The sequence below is a fragment of the Nelumbo nucifera genome, chromosome 1, assembly GCF_055504915.1.
Source record: "Nelumbo nucifera cultivar China Antique chromosome 1, China Antique-T2T, whole genome shotgun sequence".
NCBI classification, from domain to species: domain Eukaryota; kingdom Viridiplantae; phylum Streptophyta; class Magnoliopsida; order Proteales; family Nelumbonaceae; genus Nelumbo; species Nelumbo nucifera.
The window spans coordinates 56,637,327-56,658,304 of record NC_142649.1 but is presented as its reverse complement, the minus strand read 5'-3'; the positions used below and the strand labels follow the sequence as shown (position 1 = coordinate 56,658,304).

Genomic DNA, 20,978 nt, shown 5'->3' with positions numbered 1-20,978 from the left:
TTTAAGGAAAAAAGCATACAATTAGTGGATAATGATAAAAGCAAGTATCATATGAAAAACTTTCATGACATTAAACCAGGATTAGATAGGACAAATATTTCTACTGGAAGCAAAGACTCAGCAAGGAAAATACCAACTGTTTGGCAATTGCTTGAACTTGTTCTTCTGGAAGGCACTTATCATCCTCAAGAATCTCAAAGAGTTCACCCTGCATACAGGAAAGTGTCATTGTTGTCCATGTAATTAAGTATTACCCATATTAGAAATTAATTACCTGAGCAAATTCTGTAACAACACAAAATTCTTGTGGGCTTTCGAATGAGTCAAGCATTTCAATTATATTTTCATGCTTCAATTTCCTTAGAATCTGCATGATCCAATAAACCATCAGGAACACAAAAAAAAAAAAAAATTGATATGTGATCATTAATCATGTCATATCCAAAAACAACAATATGTAGAAATAATGCTTTAAAACACAAAGGTGTGAAGTGAACTTTATCTCAATGTTTTAACATTCAGAGGCATGACGAAAGGCATTCCACTATTTGGAGGCTGAGGCATATTTCAGAACATAAGAGGCATAAGACTCCTTAAGAGGAGGATGAGGAGGAAGAAGAGGAAGGAGGATTCTTTATAATAAAGATGTTTCATATTAAGAAGAATTAAGGTGCAAAACACTAGCTGAAAGGGGGATCTTACTCCAAAGCATAAGCAGTAAGGTCCCAAGATTCCCTTCTGATAAATAAACAACCACAAAGAATATAGTAACTACTTTTGTTGACAGATGTGTGTTTATTCTTTATTTGTTATAAGTTATCACTTATAGGGCTTGGGCCATGGCCCATTGTTTCTTTTATTTATTATGTTTCTAGTTAGACGCCCTATTGGGGGTAAATTTGTTTGTCAAGTTTATGGTAAGTACAAATGCTGATGAGATGGGTCAGCTAGGGATCCTTCCTGGGTCCTGGCACCCCTTAGTCTTCTATCTTCTTCTTCCTTCTACTTCTACCTTCAAGAACCCTCCTTTCACTTCTCTCTCATTTTTCTTATCAATTTTCTTTATTTTTTGCTTTCTACTATTTTTTGTATATTAATGATTCGGAGTTTCATTGTGCAAAGTAGGTGAAAGTTGCATTCATCCTTATTGGGCCTGAGAGGTAAGTAAAGCATGAACATACTTGATACTTCTGATCTTTTCTTTTAAATTTTATATTTTTTAAAACAATTATCCACGTCTATGAGACTTACTGTTCTATATATATATATATATATATATATATGTGTGTGTGTGTGTGTGTGTGTGTGTGTGTGTGTGTGTGCTTGCCATACATGATGGATACATTTTCATTGTACATCAATCACAACTCATGGCTCATAAGCAAACTATTCCTCACGTGTGTTGTCTGCACCTTGAAGTATCTCAAACTTTACAAACTAAACACATGTACGGAGAACCCATGACAATGTTAAAATACCAGTGTGACCAGCAAAGCATAACAAAGGTATAAAAAGATTATCTTGAGCTTTAATTTAAGAATAATATCACCATTTACTCATGATAAGACTAAAGAAACTCAATTACAATTTATGAATGGATGGTAATCATGCCTCAATTGGTGAATAGTTGGAAAGAAAAAGACTTGTGATTTGCTTCATAAAGAGAAGATTACATTGGTCCCCCTCTCCCTACATTTCTACCCATTCTAATGCAAGTGGTGGGTCCATTTCCATTTACAAATCTCCTATCCTTTTGTGTCTTGCATTTGGGAGCAGTTTGCTTCTCTTTTTGGATGTGGCTGGACTGTTCAGGTAAGGACTAATTGATTTACCTAAAAGAGGGAAAAATGTGTGGAGGTCCACAAGAGCAACTGTTCTGTGGACTATTTGGGAAGGAAGAAACAATAGACTATTCAAGGAGCAAAATAGCACAAAGGATACAGTAACTGAAAAGCATACATTGAAGGTAGTGTATTAGATCCATTACTCCTTCCTCTTCCAATTCTAGGTTTGGTTGGAATTTGGGTCTGAGAAGGGCTGCGAGACACTCAAACCTTGACAGTATTTCGAGTCTCCTCCAACTTCTTGATGATGTTTTCTTAGACCCTGTTAAGGAAGAGTCTAGAATCTGGATCCCCACCCCTACTGGCTCCTTCTCCTGTGCCTCCTTCTTTAAAGTGTTAAGCCAGTCCAATCCTGTAACCCCCCTCCCCTTCCCTGTTAATGAGGTTTGGTGCAGGCCAATTCCCCCCAAGGTTGGTAGTTTTTGCTATGAAGCCTTTCTGGAAAGATTCAACACTGGTGATCTGCTCCAAAAGAAGAGGCCTAATACTTGTCTGTCCCCTCATTGGTGTGTTCTTTGTAAAGCTGATGGGGAGACTGGTTTTCATCTACTGGTATCTTGCCAATTTGCAAAGTCTATTTGGGAGTGGGCTTTCTCTCTTTTTGGGTGTACTTGGAATCCTCCATCAAATTTGCAAAGTCTTTTTGCTCCTTTTTTCAAGTGGCGTAAGGGTTGTACAGTGGATGAAATCCCTAGAGCTATTCATAGATTTTACAGTGGATGACATGCTGAGGAAGTGGGGTAACTTGCTAGTTGTTCCCAGACTAAAGCAATAATGAGTGTGTCTTGGACTCCCCCACCTGCGGGTTTCATAAAACTAAACTTTGATGGAAGTAGCAAAGGGGGCCATGGACAATCAAGAATTGGGGGTGTTTTCAAGGATGTGAATGAGGTTGTTTCTGCCATGTTCTCAGACCCAATTGGAGTGGGTGACTCTCCAGAGCTGAGATCCATGCAGTTATGGAAGGAGTCCAAAAAGCTAGGGAGATGAATATCAGAAAACTCATAATTGAAGGGGACTCGGAGGTGGTGGTAGGGTGGCTGAATAAAGACGATAATGGTTTATGGAGTTATAGCAATGTGAGGAAGAAATTCAGATCGTTGGTTCGAGAAATGGAAGTCAAAATCAGTTGGGTAAAAAGATCAGCTAATTCTTTTGCTGATGGGTTAGCTAAACAAGGGGTGGACAAGGATTCAATGTTCTAGGCACAAATGTAATTTAGATTTCTTTTTTCTTTTTTCTCTTTCTCTTTTTGTTTCCTTTCTTGGGGCTCAAGCTGAAATTGGAAGATAAGAAAGTTTGCCTTCCTCTTTGCAATTCTTATTGTGATAATTAATGAATTGTCTTATTGATCAAAAAAAAAGGTAGTGTATTGGATCAAGACCATGAAACACTTCAAAACATTCTCAGTGGATTACATTATGAGAAATTGGAAGAATTGCAAATTTGGTGATCCTCACACCTTCTCAAATTGGAAGAATTGCAAAACACCAATTGCAATGTTTTAAAAAGTGTGTCTACCTAAGGCACATAAAGGCACATAGGTGAGGCATACTTTAAGCTGAGCACCTCAATTCAACCCAAGCACGGTCCTTTTCGAGATGCACATCTGGTGATCCTCACACCTCGGCAAGGTTCAAAATATCAATACGCCAATAGTGGCATATCGGGTAGTATTGATAGATTTTTTTTAATTTTTTTTAGTTTTTTTTGAATCTGATTCAAAGGGGCTGGTTTAAGGTTCATCCACCATCTGAACCGGTCAAGACCCTAAAACACCCCCTATAGGGGCATATCGGGAAGCCCCCAATACTATACATATCAATACTTTGAACCTTGCAACTCGGGCCAAGCATGCACCATTTATAAATTTGATTTTTTTTAGTCACTCTTTTATATGATTTTATGTGCTTTATACCTTTGTAGTGGTCTATTAACTTCTAAATCACCTTTTTATTGGTGTTTGCACACTACTAAAGGTATATTGACTATTAAAACAATAAAAATAGGACCACTTGAATACCTAAAAAGCTTGTTGTGCATAGGATCTCAAACAACAAAGTTCCACTAAATAAACTGTGGAGAGTTTGGATGTATGTTATTATAATAGTCCCTGTAGTATCTAGCATTTTTCTCTTAGTCCTTTATCTTTTTCCTCATTTCAGCGATTTAAGGCCTTTCTTGTAATTGTACATATTTTAATATGTACAAGGCTCTTTGGGGTGGGGATCGATTCATTCTATTAACACCCCTTAACTCTTTGTGCTCTCTCTTGTTCAAACTGGTAGAATAACATGGCATCAGAGCAGGTTGGTTCTACCAGCTATTGATCATATTTGAAACCTTGAGTGTTGAAAGGCTGTTTCATGTTTGAGGAGCTTTTAGACTGTCATTGACTTCTATTTGAGGTTTGTCTGAAGGCTCTTTTGATCAGCCAAAGGAAGTACGCTTTCCTGGAAAAGATGCCTGAAGAGTTGGTGTTTCTTTGATTTTTTCTAAACAGTTGATACAATCAGCCTAAGACTCCCAAGTTGGCATCGCCTAGCACTCTCTTATTACATGTTTGGTCTGATCAAGGTTTTGATCAGTTCTTAGAAGGGCTTTGATCCTCTCTTGAGATCAACAGTACTGCAAAATTCCTTTTTTGCACCATAATCATTTCGGCTTTGCTGTTAAGGGCTTTCCTTTGAGGAACCCACTTTGTTTCAGTGTCGTGATATTCACTTTAGTGCTTGGACTGTATCTTGATCTAGTTTGGCTGGTTGATCACCATATTTTTCTCCACAAAATCAATTTGAGTGCCGTCACCTTGTTTTTGTATTGTATTCATTATCTACAATGGCTGAGAAGGTTGATATTATTCCAGTGAAATTTGACAATTAATTACAACATGTGGAAATTCCATTTTGAATTCATTGTTGAAAGAAAAGGATCAAAAGGTTATTTGAATGGGAAGGTTACTCAAACAAATGAAATGGATACCAAGGCTTTTTCGCAATGGAAGCTGGAAAATGAAAAAATATTTTCCTAGATTTTGGGTCCCATTGTGTCTCACATTGCTATACCCATAAAAAGGATGTGAATGGCTTATGAGATGTATGCCTACTTGAAGAAGGTTTACCATTAGTCTAACATGTCAAGACAACATCAAATCAAGTATTGAAGTGTGGGTAGAATATGAACTAGTTAACATCAAGGATTAAAATATTGATACACACCCATACACAATATGGGTTTCAGTGCACAACAATATGGCCAATACTCTTTTTTTTATTTTTTATTTTTTATTTTATAATAAGAAGAGAGTCTCAGAAGATGTCTTAAACCCTTTTAGAGTTTTTAAAACATTTTTGTATCGATGTGTCCAAACGTATCTAGACCAATGTTTTAAAAGCAAAAAGTGGAAAAAAAGCACAAGGGCCATTTTGTGCCCAAGAAGCAAAGCGCAAGGCAAGTTGTGTGCATTTTCGAAGCAAGGAGTAAAAATGCAAAAAGAAAATTCTAAAAAAATAAAAAATGCCAAAAAATTCTAAAAGGTGTGTACCAAGCCCCACGAGGCAAGCCCAAACAAGTCCATATTGGGGTCATAAATTCTTAATCCCTATAAAAAAGCAAAGGTTTTATAACTTTAAGTGTCCTTTAAAAATATCTTTTATTAGGATGAATGAATGAGCAACATTGGCAAATATGGGGTCAAAGCTTCAATGAGCAAAAAAAAACCCCAAAAAAAACAAAAATGCACAAATTTTCAAAAGGCACGCGCTTGGGCTGAAAAGCGACGTGCACCAAGCACGCACCATTTGAAAATACTTGCCTAAGACCCAGGCAAGGTGCATACCCTAAAATGCACCTCGCATGTGCACCTAGGCACGCACCTTTTAAATCATTGATATGGACACACCAGTATCGATACAATACCTTAATCCTTCGTTCACATTGAACATTCAGACTCCTCATAGTGACTCGAGTATCTTTAGGAGCACTATGAGAAGAGAAAGGTGAAGCAATTCCTAATGAGGCTTAGACCTAAGTATGAAATAATAAAATCTAATATTTTGAGTAGACAAACCCTTCCAAATTTGGATTCACTACTGGGAGAACAACTAAGGGAGGAGACTAGACTTATGACTGTTGCTAATATTGATGGAAAACTAGTATATTCCAAGGTTGATATTGCCTTTGTTGCACAAGGGAGTAAGAAGCCAGCAACTAAGGATTTCTCAAAGGTTCAATGCTATGTTAGTAAAGGTTTTGGCCACCTCACTTCCCATTGTAAGAAAACATATGTGTGTACTTACTACAAGCAACATGGTCGTATTATTCCAAATAGCATTATTCAACCACCTAAGGGTGCTCAAAAGAAGAACCAAGCGGCTTACTTCTAATCTCACAATTAGAGTTTAGTGGGAGAGAAGGTCAGAAAATGAGTTGGCTAACCTACTAGCTAAGCAAGAGGTAAACAAGGATCACTTCTTCTTGGCTCAATTGTAATTTTACTTTGTTTTAAGCAGCAACTTGCGCCTTCTCGGGTAACTCTGGTTTGTATGTACTTGTCAGTTTACTATTATTAATCTTAATAAAATACTTCATTATTCATTAAAAAAGAACCAACCTTATGCATACCAGGTGACTAAAGGCCAAACTTCTGAGATCACTTCTACCAAGTCTGATTCTTCTGTTAAAGGTGAATCATTTGCACCTATGAATGAAGAAAAACCCAACAATTGGTATTCTCTACTATCTCTTCTATTTTTTTCTAATATTGGCCTATCTAGTGAGTTTTCTAGTTATTATTCTTCTGCTTCTCCTATTTAGATTATCGATTCTAGGGCTACTAGTCATATGACTGAAGCCTAGCCCAAACCCTCAAGTAATTATATCGAAACTCATCATAAACACATTGCTACTGCCAGTGGTGAAAATTTGAGCATCATCATTGGTGGTAATGATTTGTTCCTTAAGCTTTCACCCTCCATTTCCTTTTCTTTACCAAAGCCTTGTTTGTCCCTAATCTTATCACTAGCCTTATTTTAGATTTTCAGTAGGCCAGCTTGTTAATGAAGGTCAGATTCTTACTTTCTCTCTCGATGGTTGCTTGATCCAGGACCATTGCACTAGTAAGGTGAAAGGGAAGGAGCGTAGGTTGGGCCGCCTATTTGCATTAAAGTTCAAGAAGTCACACACAGCTAAGTCATCAACTTACTTCAGTCCTTCCTCATCTAATTCATTTTTGGGTCAAAGAAATGATGTGTGGGATTTGTGGCATGAACATTTGGGTCATCCTCATTCTAAAAAATTGAAGTTTTCATTTGACTCTGGTTTTACAAGAAATAAAATTCCCTTTCTACATACTTTTGATACTTCATGTGTTATTGTTGTGAGTAAAAGCCATACTTTGCATTTTCCTTACAAATATAAACATGTTACTTCTCTATTTGAAATTATACATAATGATATTTGGACTTCATGTATTACTCCTTGGTGGGGATATAAGTATTCTGTATTATTCATTGATGATTGCACCAAGTAGACATGAATTTATTTTCTTCAGAACAAGTCAAATCTTCCCAACATTTTGGCTATTTCACACCATGATACAAGTTTAATTTCAATCATGTGTATGTATCCTTCATTCAGATTCAGGGGAGGCAAATTCAATGAAGTGGTCTAGAAATTGTGAGGACCTTATTACAACAATGGGCATGTTCTTAGTGTTGTAAGGACCATATTACAAGAGTAACATGCACCATATTCCTTTTGTGTGGAGGCAACTAGTATGGATGTGCTCTTGAACAACTACATTCCTACTTCATTTCTTGCTAATATATCTCCTTTTCAGATAGTACTTGGTCATCAACCAGAACTATCCATTCTTCATGTGTTTGTCATTTATGTTTCATGTATCTCCTTACTCGTGAATGCTCTAAATTGCCTGCTCAATCTACTATGTACCTTTGTGGGTTATAATCCTAACCATAAGGGATTTCTATGTTATAATCCATTTTTCCATTGTATTCATATATCTCAGTGTTTTAAAAGTGCAAGGTGCAAAAAAAGGTGCAGGGGTCAATTTGCACCCGAGGCGGAAGGCAAGGCGCAAAAATCAAAAGAAAATTAAAAAATCAAAAAAATTGCCAAAAAATTCAAAATGCAAAAAATCAAAAAAAAATATTAAACATTATATTAATAAAAATAAAAACTTACATTTTAAAATAAATGTTTTAAAAAACTTATTATCTAAAATTAAAATACATAAATATAACATGTAAAGCATATTTAAATGAAAATTTAAAAATAAAATCAAATATATAAAACATTTTCAAGCAATTAAAACACATGATCTCTTTTTTTCTCAATTGCATTACTTCAAGTAGCTAATGTGATGTAAAACATATTACATTCCTGATTCTACGAGCTGCCTTTTTGCCATACCCCTCGAGGAAAGCCCAAACAAATCCACGTTAGGTCTTAAATTCTTAGTTCTCACACAAAAGATAATGATTTTATACTTTTAATTGCTTGTTAAGAAGACATTTTATTAGGATGAACGGACCAACAACATTACCAAATAGGGGGTTCTTGAAACTTTGGTGGCTTGCCTCGAGGAGCGTGGCACGGGGGTCCGGGGGCAGAGCCCCCAGCTCAGCCACTAGACACAAAAAAACCAAGAAAGCCTCAAATTTTCAAAAGGCGCTCAGCAAGGCACACCAGGCGTACAACTTTTGAAAAGCCTGCGCCTAGGACCCGGGCGAGGCGTCTACCCTACAATATGCCTCACCTGTGCACCTAGACATGCCTTAATTCAATGTATATCTCTTAATGTTATTTTTCTTGAGCACATATCCTTCTTTGTTTGGAGTTGCTAGATTACTTGCTCCACTAGTTTCTGTTTTATATGACTTTGATTTACACAATACCTCCTCTTTTGAAGTTGTCACATCTTCTCTTGCAAGTGACTACATGTTCCAGTCCCTAAGTCTACAACCCCCCTTTGTCCCAATTCAAATCGTCCCACAACTGCTCCTTTATAAGTGATACTCCTTTCAAATATTCCTAATATTTCATATACCCCTCTTACTCATGTTCATCTCCGCCATAGTTACTTGTTTGCTATCTTATCTTCTACAGATATTCCTTGTACCTACCAACAAGCCAATAGCAACCCTCGTTGGAAAGAAGCCATGGATACAGAGGTCCATGCTTTGCACGAGAATGACACTTGAAAACTTGTGCTTGCACCCTCAAATGCCTATATTATTGGGAGGAGATGGGTTTACACCATCAAGTTAAAGTCTAATGGCTCCCTAAATCGATACAAAGCACATCTTGTTGCCAGGGGTACACAAGAATTTGGTATTGATTATAAAGATACATTTGCCCCAGTTGCCAAGATTACTACAGTTCATGTTTTGTTGACTTTGTTAGTTGTACACTCTTATAGTCCATTTATCAACTGGATGGGAAGCAAACTTTCCTTCATGACCAGCTAAAGGAGGCAATGTATATGAAACCTCCTCTTGAGTATTGCAATGATCCTTCTCTTGTCTACAAGTTGAATAAGTCTCTATATGATCTTAAACAGGCTCCTCCAGCCTAGTTTGAGAAATTTTGTGATCTCAATGTTGTTGTTGGATATAGCCAAAGTTCTTATTATTATCTCTTTATTCATAAAAGACCTCAAGGTATCACAATCCTCCTGTACATTGATGACGTAGTTGACTACGGATGATGAAGAGGGAATTAGAACACTTAAATCCATTCTTCATAGTTTGTTTCATATGAAGGACTAGGGTGCTCTCGTAGCAATCTCACTTACTTTCTAGGACTTAAGGACTAAAAAAGTGATCAGGGTCGATCTGTCCACACAAGTATGCTTCTAATCTTGTCAAGTTGGTCAATCTTACTAATAAGCAAGTTGATACCTCTTTATATTTGAATGTCAAGTTATCAAAGTCCAAAGGTTCATTACTTCCTAATGCCACTATCTATCAACAAAGTGTTTTAAAAGCGCAAGGTGCAAAAAAGGCACAAGGGTCAATTTGCACCTAAGACACAAGGCGAGCGCACCTTTTTGAAGCAAGGCGCAAATTTTCAAAAATAAAATGCTAAAAAATCAAAAAATGACAGAAAAATCAAAAAATCAAAAAATATTAAATATAATATTAATAAAAAATATAAACTTAAATTTCAAAATAATGTTTTAAAAAACCTATTACCTAAAATTAAAATACATAAACATAAGATGTAAATCATATTCAAATGAGAATTTAAAAATAAAATCAAACATATAAAACATTTTCAAGCATGTAAAACCTCTAATCTCTTTTTTCACTCAATTACAGCACTTCACATAGCTAATGTAATGTAAAACATATTACATTCATGATTCTACGAGCCGCCTTTATGCCACGCCCCTCGAGGCAAGCCCAAACAAGTCCACGTTAGGTCTTAAATTCTTAGTTTTTGTTAGTGTAGGGGCATTTCTGTCTTTATACCTAGATTAATGTTGTTGATCTGTAATGTTGTGCTGGAACCAGTGCTCCAAACTTAAGTAAGGGCACATAGGTCTTTTCAGTTATTTTTAATAATATAAATACTGCCTGGCCGACTGGGAGATATTATGTTGAGTCTTCCAGTTCGAACGAGAATTTCTCGCTTCTCTCTTTCTCTCTTTCTTCCACCTTTCTCCTTCTACATAACTGATCTCAGACAGACAGAACTCTAAGGCAGAACCGAATTATAACATGGTATCAGAGCAACTTGAATCTGCCTAGATTTCTGCTTGCCTAGGTTTCTATTCTCAGCGCACCCTATCTAGGGTTTTCCCTCTTTTTTCTGCATTCGATTAGAGATAAGGGAAAGGGCTGAAAAGGAGTGATCGCCCCCTTCCCTTAGAGGTTTCTATGCCTCCAGTCAGGTTGTATGTGGTCGGTGGCTGTGATTTCTGAGATAGCCCTCTCCTAGTAGAGGAAGAATAGAGGGCCGAACTGTGTGTGCAGTGGTTGTCGTGTGTGGCTGTTGTGTGTGCAGTGGCTGTCGTGTGTGGCTGTTGTGTGTGCAGTGGCTGTCGTGTGTGGACTGATTTCCTGCCCGTATGGTTGTTACTTCAATGATAAGGTAAGAGATCTCAGTGCATGGTATCTGTTATGAATTAAATAGGAAGTGTGTTTCAGACCATGTGCTAGGGTTTCGGACAGTAATGTGCTAGGGTTTATGCTGGTTTCTTTATGCATTTCGAAGGAAGAGATATGATCATATAGTGGTGAGATTTCAGGTAGCTGTAGGAGTAGGGTTTGTGGTGTAAAGAGCACACTTTTCAACAACAAGTGCTGAAATCAGTGTGACAGGTGTGATCTAGGGTTTGTGGTGTAAAAAGCACACATTCCAGCAACAATAAGTGCTGCAATCAGTGTGACCTAGTGGTGTGTAGTGTGCAGATCTCAATGATAATAGAACTCAGCAAGTGTGCAGAATCAGTGATAACATAATGGGAGATAATAGTGATTATAAACCTAGTGTGATGGTGCCTACAAACTACCTGAATGTTCAGATGACCTCCATTAAATTAAATGGAGAGAATTATGTGCCTTGGGCTAAATCTGTCGAAATCTTTCTGAAGGCAAAGAAGGTAAAACACATCAAAGAGGAGAAACCCTCCTCTGACTCTCACGAGTATGAAGACTGGGAGCAAGAGGATGCTCAGATCATCACATGGTTGTGGAACAGTATGGAACAAAGGATTAGTGTGAATTTCATGTTTCTTGATACTGCCAAAGATGTGTGGGACCATACGAAGAAATTGTATTCGGGGCAGGACAATACAACCAGAGTTTATCAGTTGTATCAGAAGTACTTTAACCTGCAACAGGGCAATCAGAGTCTTGAGGAGTACTATGCCAACATGAGAAACATACGTAATAAGTTGAATGTCTATCATCCTCTCACTTCTGATGTCAAGATTCAACAACAACAGAACTAAAGTCTGAATATGAACCAGTACGGGCTCAGATAATAGGAGGATCAGCTCTTCCCTCCTTAGAAGAGGTATTTGCTCGACTCCGGAGGAATTCTATCAGATCTACTGAGAACTCTAATATCTTAGATAGATCTGCCTTTGTTGTATCGAGAGGTCGTGGTGTTAGAGGTGAAGCTAGGGGAGCTCAGTCTGGCCGTGGTGGTGGTAGTGGTTCTGCGTATGGCCGAAGTGGCAATGGTGGGTCTACTCATAATCGTGGTGGTGGTCGTACTAGGGGCAGAGATTCAGGGGGAGCCCGTGGTAGAGGACGTGGCTCAGGCCCGAGGAAGTGCACTCATTGTGGTATGGATGGACATACCATCAACTATTGTTATGATCTACATGGTCCTCTCTCAACCTGGGCCAATCATGCCGCAACCGGTGACTCAGTTTCCAGCTTTAGACAAGAGAATCATTCATCTGATCAGATGCCTCCTACATCCACAGATGGTCCCGTGAAGGAGATGGTGAGTGTTCCCCGTGATGAATATGAGAGGTTTATCCAATCACAGCAGAACACGGCAACTTTCGCTCACTCAGGTATGGCTTGTCTGGCATCCACACCCAATCCCTGGATCATTGACTCTGAAGCCTCCAATCACATGACTGGAACTCCAGGTGTGTTTTCCTCCTTATTTCATTACTTAACATCACAATCTATCACCCTTGCTAATGGTTCCACATCCTCAATTTGTGGTGTTGGTAATGTTGACCTAGATCCTGTATATCCCTCTCCTCAGTTTTGTATGTTCCTAAATTGCCTTTTAACCTTATGTTTGTTAGTAAACTGACCAAATCACTTAACTGCTCCATTACCTTTTATCCTTCTATGTGTGTTTTTCAGGATCTCAACACAGGGATGAAGATTGGTGGAGGGCATGAAGCAGGTGGACTGTATTATCTTGACGGTGGTGGTGGTAGAATTTCAACAGCTCTCCAATCATCTCTTTCTCCTCTACAGTGGCACTGCCAATTTGGTCATTCGTCGCTAAAAGTCTTGAAGTCCTTGGTTTTGTCCTTGAGTCAGCTTTCTGTTTTGGATTGTGAGTCGTGTCAGTTTGGGAAACACCATCGTGTTCCCTTAAGTTCTAGGGTTGATAACCGTGTGTCGAGTCCTTTTTCTTTAGTTCATTCAGATGTTTGGGGTCCTTACAAAGTGATGTCATATAATGGATACAAATATTTTGTCATTTTTGTGGATGATTTTTCAAGGATGACATGGCTCTATTTAATGAAAAAAAGAAGTGAATTGTTTACCATTTTTCAGAAATTTTATGCTGAGATTCGTAACCAATTTGGTACCCACATCAAAGTTTTTCGTTCTAATAATGGCCGCGAATATTTATCCTCATCATTTCAGGAATACCTGGACCAACACGGCATTATACATCAGACCTCGTGTACCTACACCCCACGACAAAACGGGGTGGCTAAGAGAAAGAATCGCCATCTCCTTGAAACAGCAAGATCCCTCATGCATCACATGCATGTTCCCAAACCTTTTTGGAGTGATGCAGTGCTTACCTCTTGCTTTCTGATTAATCGGATGCCCACGTTCATCCTTGATGGTCATTCTCCGCTTCAGGTCTTGTTTCCCACTTTGTCTCCTTTTCCTCTTACGCCGAGAGTTTTTGGGTGTGTTTGCTTCGTCCATAATCTGGGTCCTGGGAATGACAAGTTCGATGCCCATTCTCTCAAGTGCATCTTCCTTGGCTATTCTCGGACCCAGAAAGGGTATAGGTGTTACCATCCTGGTTCTCGACGATCCTTTGTGTGTGTTGATGTCAGTTTCTTTGAGTCTACTCCGTTCTTTTTGGGGTCCGGTGATTCTTCTTCCTCCTCTTCCACTTCCCATTGTCGACCCTCCTTCCTTTGTTCCAGCGGTGACCAAACCCTTGCCTCTGGTGCCACCACCTATCCGTCATGTGTATACACATCGCCCACGCGCAACAGCTACTACTCCGGCTACATCTCCGTCGACGGATCCAACACCAAACCCGCACTTAGCATCTGAGCTTGATCTACCCATTGCTTTGCGGAAAGGTAAACGTACTTGCACCCTTCATTCCATTTCTAGTTTTGTTTCTCTTACTCACCTTTCCGTTTCCCATCGCCAGTTTGTCACCCTGTTATCATCAGTTGTTGTCCCTAAAGATGTCCAGGAAGCCCTTGCCTCTCCAGGGTGGTGCCGAGCCATGGAAGAAGAACTCTCAGCCCTTCATCATAATCATACTTGGGACCTCACTGCTCTTCCTCCTGCGAAGCAAGTTGTTGGTTGTAAATGGGTTTATACAGTTAAGTATCTGCCTGATGGTAGTGTTGAACGCCTAAAAGCGTGATTGGTTGCAAAAGGGTACTCCCAAACCTATGGTATTGACTACACAGAGACCTTCTCACCGGTTGCTAAGATAAGGTCAGTTCGTGTTGTGATCTCTCTTGCAGCCATGTATGAGTGGCCACTATATCAGCTTGATATCAAGAATGCCTTTTTGCATGGTGACTTACTCGAGGAGGTCTATATGGAGCAACCTCCAGGGTTTGTTGCTCAGGGGGAGGATGGTAAGGTGTGCAGACTAAGAAGGGTATATATGGGCTTAAAAAGTCTCCTCGAGCATGGTTTGGTAGGTTTAGTGAGGTGGTAAAGAAGTTTGGTATGAAACAATGCAAAGTTGACCATTTTGTATTTAGTCATGACTCTCCGGGAGGAAAAATACTGTTGGGGGTGTATGTAGATGATATTGTTTTTACTGAAATGATAACATTGGTATTGACAGACTGAAGACTTATCTGCAGGATCACTTTCAGAAAAGGATCTGGGTAAGCTAAAATACTTCTTGGGGATAGAGGTAGCAAGATCCAAGTATGGTATTAACCTGTGCCAGAGAAAATATGTGCTTGATTTGTTGGAAGAAACAGGCTTGTTGGGTGCCAAACCAGCTGAAACACCCATGGACACAAATACCAAGCTAAGAAGTGATATGGGTGAAGTGTTTGAAGACCCTGGCAGATACCGACGACTTGTGGGCAAACTGAACTATCTAACCATTACTAGACCAGACATCTCATTTGCGGTTAGTGTGGTAAGACAGTTCATGCAAAAACTTTTGATTCCTCATTGGAATGCAGTTCTGAGAATTGTGAAGTATCTAAAAGGGGCTCCGGGTCGCGGTCTGATATACAAGAGTGGCGGAAAACTTGAAATAGAAGGGTATTCTGATGCTGACTAGGCCGGTTCTATGTCTGATAGGCGGTCTACTACAGGCTATTGCACGTTTCTGGGAGATAACCTGGTGACATGGAAAAGTAAGAAGCAGACGGTTGTAGCAAAAAGCAGTGCAGAAGCAAAATATAGGGCTATGGCGCACACCGCTTGTGAATTAGTGTGGCTAAGGAACTTTCTACAGGAAGTAGGGTACAACATTAACACTCCAATGAAGCTCTATTGTGATAATCAGGCTGCAGTTCATATCTCCTCTAATCCAATGTTTCATGAAAGAACCAAGCACATTGAGGTTGACTGTCACTTTGTGAGGGAGAAGGTGTTGAATGGAGAACTAGACACTACACATGTTAATACAAGAAATCAGTGGGCTGACTTATTTACAAAAGACTTGAGTCGGGGAAGAGTGGACTACATATGTAACAAGCTGGGAGTATATGATATATACTCACCAGCTTGAGGGGGAGTGTTAGCGTAGGGGTATTTCTGTCTTTATACCTAGATAAATGTTGCTGATCTATAATGTTGTGTTGGAACCAGTGCTCCTAACTTAAGTAAGGGCACATAGGTCTTTTCAGTTATTTTTAATAATATAAATACTGCCTGGCCGACTGGGAGATGTTATGTTGAGTCTTCCAGTTCGAACCAGAATTTCTCTCTTCTCTCTTTCTCTCTTTCTTCCACCTTTCTCCTTCTACATAACTGATCTCAGACAAATAGAACTCTAAGGCAGAACCGAATTATAACAGTTTTCACACAAAAAATAATGATTCAGTTGTAATTGATTTTTAAGAAGACATTTTATTAAGATGAATGAATGAACAACATTACCAAATTGGTGGGTTCTCGAAGCTTCAGTTAGCTCACTCACCGAAGCCTTGAGGGGTGTGGCACGATGGTCCAAGCGGAGCCCCCAGCCCAACTGTTATGTTCAAAACAAAGCAAAAAAACATCAAATTTTCAAAAGGCGCACACCTGGGATGAGGCACAAGGCGCATGAGGTGCAACAGGCATGTGCCTTTTGAAAGGGTTGCTCCTAGGACCTAGGCAAGGCGCATACCTTGAAATGCGCCTCGCATGTGCACCTAGGCGCGCCTTTTAATAATTATATCAACAATTTGTGGGGTCTCTCATTTATCTTACTATGACTCATATTGGCATCTCCCAATAGATCAAGTAGTCATTTGTCTATGCCCCCCGTCAACCTCACTTGACCACTCTTCATCAGATTATTTGGTATATTCATGAAACATAATCACATGACTATTCTTTTTTCCTTCTCTCCCATTATATTGAGGGTGTATGTTGATGTTGATTAGGTTGGCTTCCCCAACAACCAAACGTTCTACAACCAGGTGGTGTGTCTTCATGGGTGAATGGTGATTCCCTCATCTCCTAGAAACTCAAGAAACAACAAATGGTCTATAAGTCATGTACACAAGCAAAGAATAGAGCTATGTCATATGTCTATAGTGAGATTGTTTAGCTACAATCTCTCTTTAAGGATCTCGATGTTCATCTTCCTACCCCTATTCCTCTTTATTCTATCACCATTACCTTAAATCCAGTTTTCCACAAAAGGACTAAACATATTAAGGTGAATTGTCACTTTATTAGAGACCTATTTCTTGCTAGTTCTATTTCACTTTCTCATGTGGCCACAAATATGCAGATTGCTGATATTTTTAATAAGGCTATGATGAGATCTAAACATCTCTTTCTTGTGAGCAAACTAATGCTTATGACTCCGTAACAATTTAAGGGGGATTGTGGAGAGTTTTGATTTACTGCATAATAATAGTCCCTATTGTATTTTGTATCTTTTTCTTATTTTTTTATTTTGCCCTCCTTTCAACTCCATAAGGGCTTTCTTGTAATGGTATCAGTGTTTTAAAAGTGCAAGGCGCAAAAAATGCGCAAGGGCCAATTTGCGCCTGAGGCACAAGGCGAGGTGCGCGCCTTTTTAAGAAAGGCACAAAATTACAAAAAAAAAGCTAAAAAATCAAAAATTTCAAAAAAATGCCAAAAACATTTTAAAAAATGCAAAAAATACAAAAAATATTAAACATAATGTTAATAAAAAATATATACTTAAATTTTAAAATAAATGTTTTAAAAAACCTATTATCTAAAATTAAAATACATAAACATAACATGTAAAGCGTATTCAAATGAAAATTTAAAAATAAAAGCAAACATATAAAGCATTTTCAAGCATGTAAAACCCACAATCTCTTTTTTTCCTTAATTGCATTGCTTCAAGTAGCTGATGTGATGTAAAACATATTGCATTCTTGATTCTATGAGTAGCCTTTGTACCACACCCCTCGAGGCAAGCCCGAACAAGTCTATGTTAGGGTATGAAATTCTTATTTCTCACATAAAAAATAATGATTTTTTAACTTTAATTGCCTTTTAAGAAGATATTTTATTGCAATGAATGAATGAACAGCATTAGCAAATAGGGGCAGCAAAAAAGCGCAAAATTTTAAAAAGGCGCACGCCTGGGCTGAGGCGCAAGGCGCACGCCTGGGCTGAGGCGCAAGGCGCACGCCTGGGCTGAGGCGCAAGGCGCATCAGACGCATGCCTAGGCGCACAAGGCATACACCTTTTGAAAGGGGTGCGCCTAAGACCTGGGCGAGGCGCATACCCCAAAATGCGTCTCGCCTGTGCACCTCAGGCATGCCTTTTAAATCACTAAATGGTACGTATTGTAAAATATAAAAGGCCCTTTGGGGGTTCTATTGACACCCCAAAGCTCTTGTCATCTTTCTTGTTCAAAATAGTAATATAACATAAACAAGAATAGCACCAGTGTTTTAAAAGCACAATGCACAAAAAGGCATAGGGCCAATTTGCACCCAAGGGCACAAGGCAAGACACAAAAAACAAAAAAAAATGCTTAAAATGTCAGAAAATTAAAAAGTTGCAAAAAAATCAAAAAATATTAAACATAATATTAATAAAAAATATAAACTCAAACTTTAAAATAAATGTTTTAAAAAACCTATTATCTATAATTAAAATACGTAAACATAACATGTAATGTGTATTCAAATGAAAATTTAAAAATAAAATCAAACATATAAAACATTTTCAATAATGTAAAACCCACAATCTCTTTTTTTTCTCAATTGCATTACTTCAAGTAGTTAATGTGATGTAAAACATATTACATTCCTGATTCTACGAGCCACCTTTGTGCCACGCCCCTCAAGGCAAGCCCAAACAAGTCCATGTTAGGGTCTTCAATTCGTAATTTTCACACAAAAAAATAATGATTTTATAATTATAATTGCCTTTTAAGAAGATATTTTATTATGATGAATGAATGAACAACATTAGCAAATAAGGGGTTCTCTAGGTTCAAAAAAAAACAAAAAGTTTTCGAAAGGCACACAACTAGGCTAAGGCACAAGGCGCATCAGGCATGCGCCTTTTGAAAGTGATGTGCCTAGGACTTGGGCAAGGCGCCTACCCAAAATGCACCTCGCCTGTGCACTTAGGCACGTCTTTTAAATCAATGAATAGCACTATTGATTTCTGATCCCTAACACTAAAATAAAGTGGACAATGATTAAAATCATAAAATCAATTCCATTATATGTACAAGCAAAAAAATCAAGCCAATGGCATTGCATCCAAACCCATCACATGGGGTTGGGAATTGCTCCAATAGGCCTTTTTGTTGTATCACCCCAATGGGCCTTAAGAAATATCAATGTAAATGCCCCAACCTCTCAAGATTAGAAATGCAAGGTGTCTAACATCTGAAAGCTACTTTACATAATGCAACTAAGTGGTATAGAAAAACATCAACATTTTCACATGCTTGAGTTGTTGAGTGATTGAAGCAATTTGGATATGTTCCGCATTTATATGCTTTCACTAATTTGTTTTATATTTATACATTTACCTTGATTAGAGACAACAGGCTTTTAAAAATGTCTAATTGCTTTCAAAATTCAAGTTTTCATATTCTTATGTATTAATGTTTTTTTTGTCTTTCTCTAAAATTTGTGCTTTGCTTTGTCAATGTGCAATCTCACCTTGCATCTTGCACATGGGGCACTAGAAGGCCCTTGCACCTCTTAATGCAATTGCCAAATAACTTGCAAAAGAAACACTATAAAGGCACAATCAGCTACTTTTTGGCTTCGAACAATATAGCAGTACTTCTTTCTTAGAGTTTAAGCCATGAATCAATTTCGCTTACACTAACTTACAAATTTCCATGGTTAGGATGGTACTGTTATATTTCATATAAGAATCTAAAAATTAAATTGTCTTCATAAACAGATCAAGCTATACATAAGATGAAGCTCTGAAAAATAAAACCGATCTGGAAAACCAATTAAGGGTCAATACTGCACATTGGCACTTTGACAAGATGGAGTCAAAAAATTGGGATCTCCTACAGATTTTGTGCTTTTTCCATGGAGCATTAGGTTAAATACAAGTAATCTAATATATAACTAATGTTCATTGAACTAGTTATGTCAACTGACCACTCTTATCTGGCTCTCCCCGTCTTCATGGTTAACCAGCTCATTAATTTAGAATGATAAATCCTCAAACAAGACAGCATTTTGGCCAAAGTCTCCGGAAAACATAAAGAAGAAGAAAATACTCTATCAAAGGCACTACAAAAATTACCTCAATTTCCTGCCTTAAGTTATGGATGTCTTTCTCGCTTTTGCCATGCTTCATGATGAATTTCATTGCAACAGTCTGTACGTCAAAATAAAACCAAAAGCAACAGTAGATGAGGATCCTAGAACAACTCAAGCTACACAGCAGAACTGAAAATGCAACCAATACCTGGCCTGTATACTTCCGCCTTCCCTTGTATACCTTCCCAAACGAACCTTCTCCGACCAGCTCTATCACATGGTAGTCCTCGACACCCATCTTTCAACTACGCGAATCGAAGCTTATTTTCCGTCAATGCCTACTAGAAGATTATCAGAATAATGCAACAAATGACGCAGATTTTATCTACTGATGGGGCTTCTTGAATAAATAGAACTACGAGGAACCGACCTTTACGGAACCCTAATATGCAGAAGAGAAAAATCAGCACGAAGAGGATAAATGGCAAATGCCAGCGAGAGTGGACTTGACGAACTCGTAATATCGGGATCTGTGCTTCGAAGGTCCCTGTCGCAGCTTCACGATCTCCTTCGATTTGCAGTTTCGAGGCTTGTAGTGAAGATGGAGAGAGCGAGACAGAAGGATCGAGATGGTTGATTGGGTGATACCGTGATGGCGAGGTTAGAATTCGTTTTTCAATTTTCTTTTTTGAAATTACGAAGCGCGGCCGAAAGGCGCGAATGGGGATGAAAAAATAATAATTAGGATAATGTGAAATTGCGAATGTGGGCGTCATGATCTTTTTCAGCCCGGCCCGGAACTTTCGATCTTGGGTCTAGGTTTTGTACAGTCTCGGTCCGGTCCAAACTCACAAATTTTTTTATACAGAACTTAGACCAGTACTTTAGGCCCTATAACTGACCCCGGGCTTGGAAGTAGGAATGGCAACGGGGCGGGTTTGGGCGAGGACCTCAACCTCGACTTTAAAATAAATGCCCATTCCCAACCCTGATCCTCGCCAACAATAAAATGACCCTCTACCCCGATTCCCAGTTGAATCCCATGAATTTTTTTAATATAGATTTACTTCATATAAGAGAAATTTAATATACTCCCCATCCCCATCCAAGTATCACTATCAATCACCATCCCCACCCTAAGGCAATCTCCATTCCCGACTCCATTAGGTTGGGGAAGTCAGGGTACTCGGTAAGGATGGAAAAATTATGATCTCCACCTGGAGGAGGAGGAATGGAGGATGACATTTATTTGTCATTTCATTTTATTTTTAATATATTACATTAC

At 38.5% G+C, this 20,978-nt stretch overlaps 1 protein-coding gene across 3 annotated transcripts in view; it reads right to left on the bottom strand.

Moving 5' to 3' along the window:
* FU (kinase family with ARM repeat domain-containing protein) overlaps window positions 1-20,328 on the bottom strand; it is a 52,399-nt gene extending 32,071 nt beyond the window's left edge. The window contains exons 1-5 of one of the 3 annotated variants that reach the window (XM_010247691.3): window positions 20,124-20,328; window positions 19,902-20,031; window positions 19,737-19,811; window positions 275-367; window positions 134-208 (exon numbers count right to left, since the gene is read on the bottom strand). In XM_010247691.3, coding sequence (XP_010245993.1) covers window positions 134-208; window positions 275-367; window positions 19,737-19,811; window positions 19,902-19,991 — 333 coding nt within the window. In that variant the 5' untranslated portion in view covers window positions 19,992-20,031; window positions 20,124-20,328. Of the gene's footprint in view, window positions 1-133; window positions 209-274; window positions 368-19,736; window positions 19,812-19,901; window positions 20,035-20,123 lie in introns of all 3 variants that reach the window. The other 2 variants (XM_010247690.3, XM_019196338.2) reach the window with 2 other exon arrangements.
* Between the last annotated feature and the right edge of the window lie 650 nt (window positions 20,329-20,978).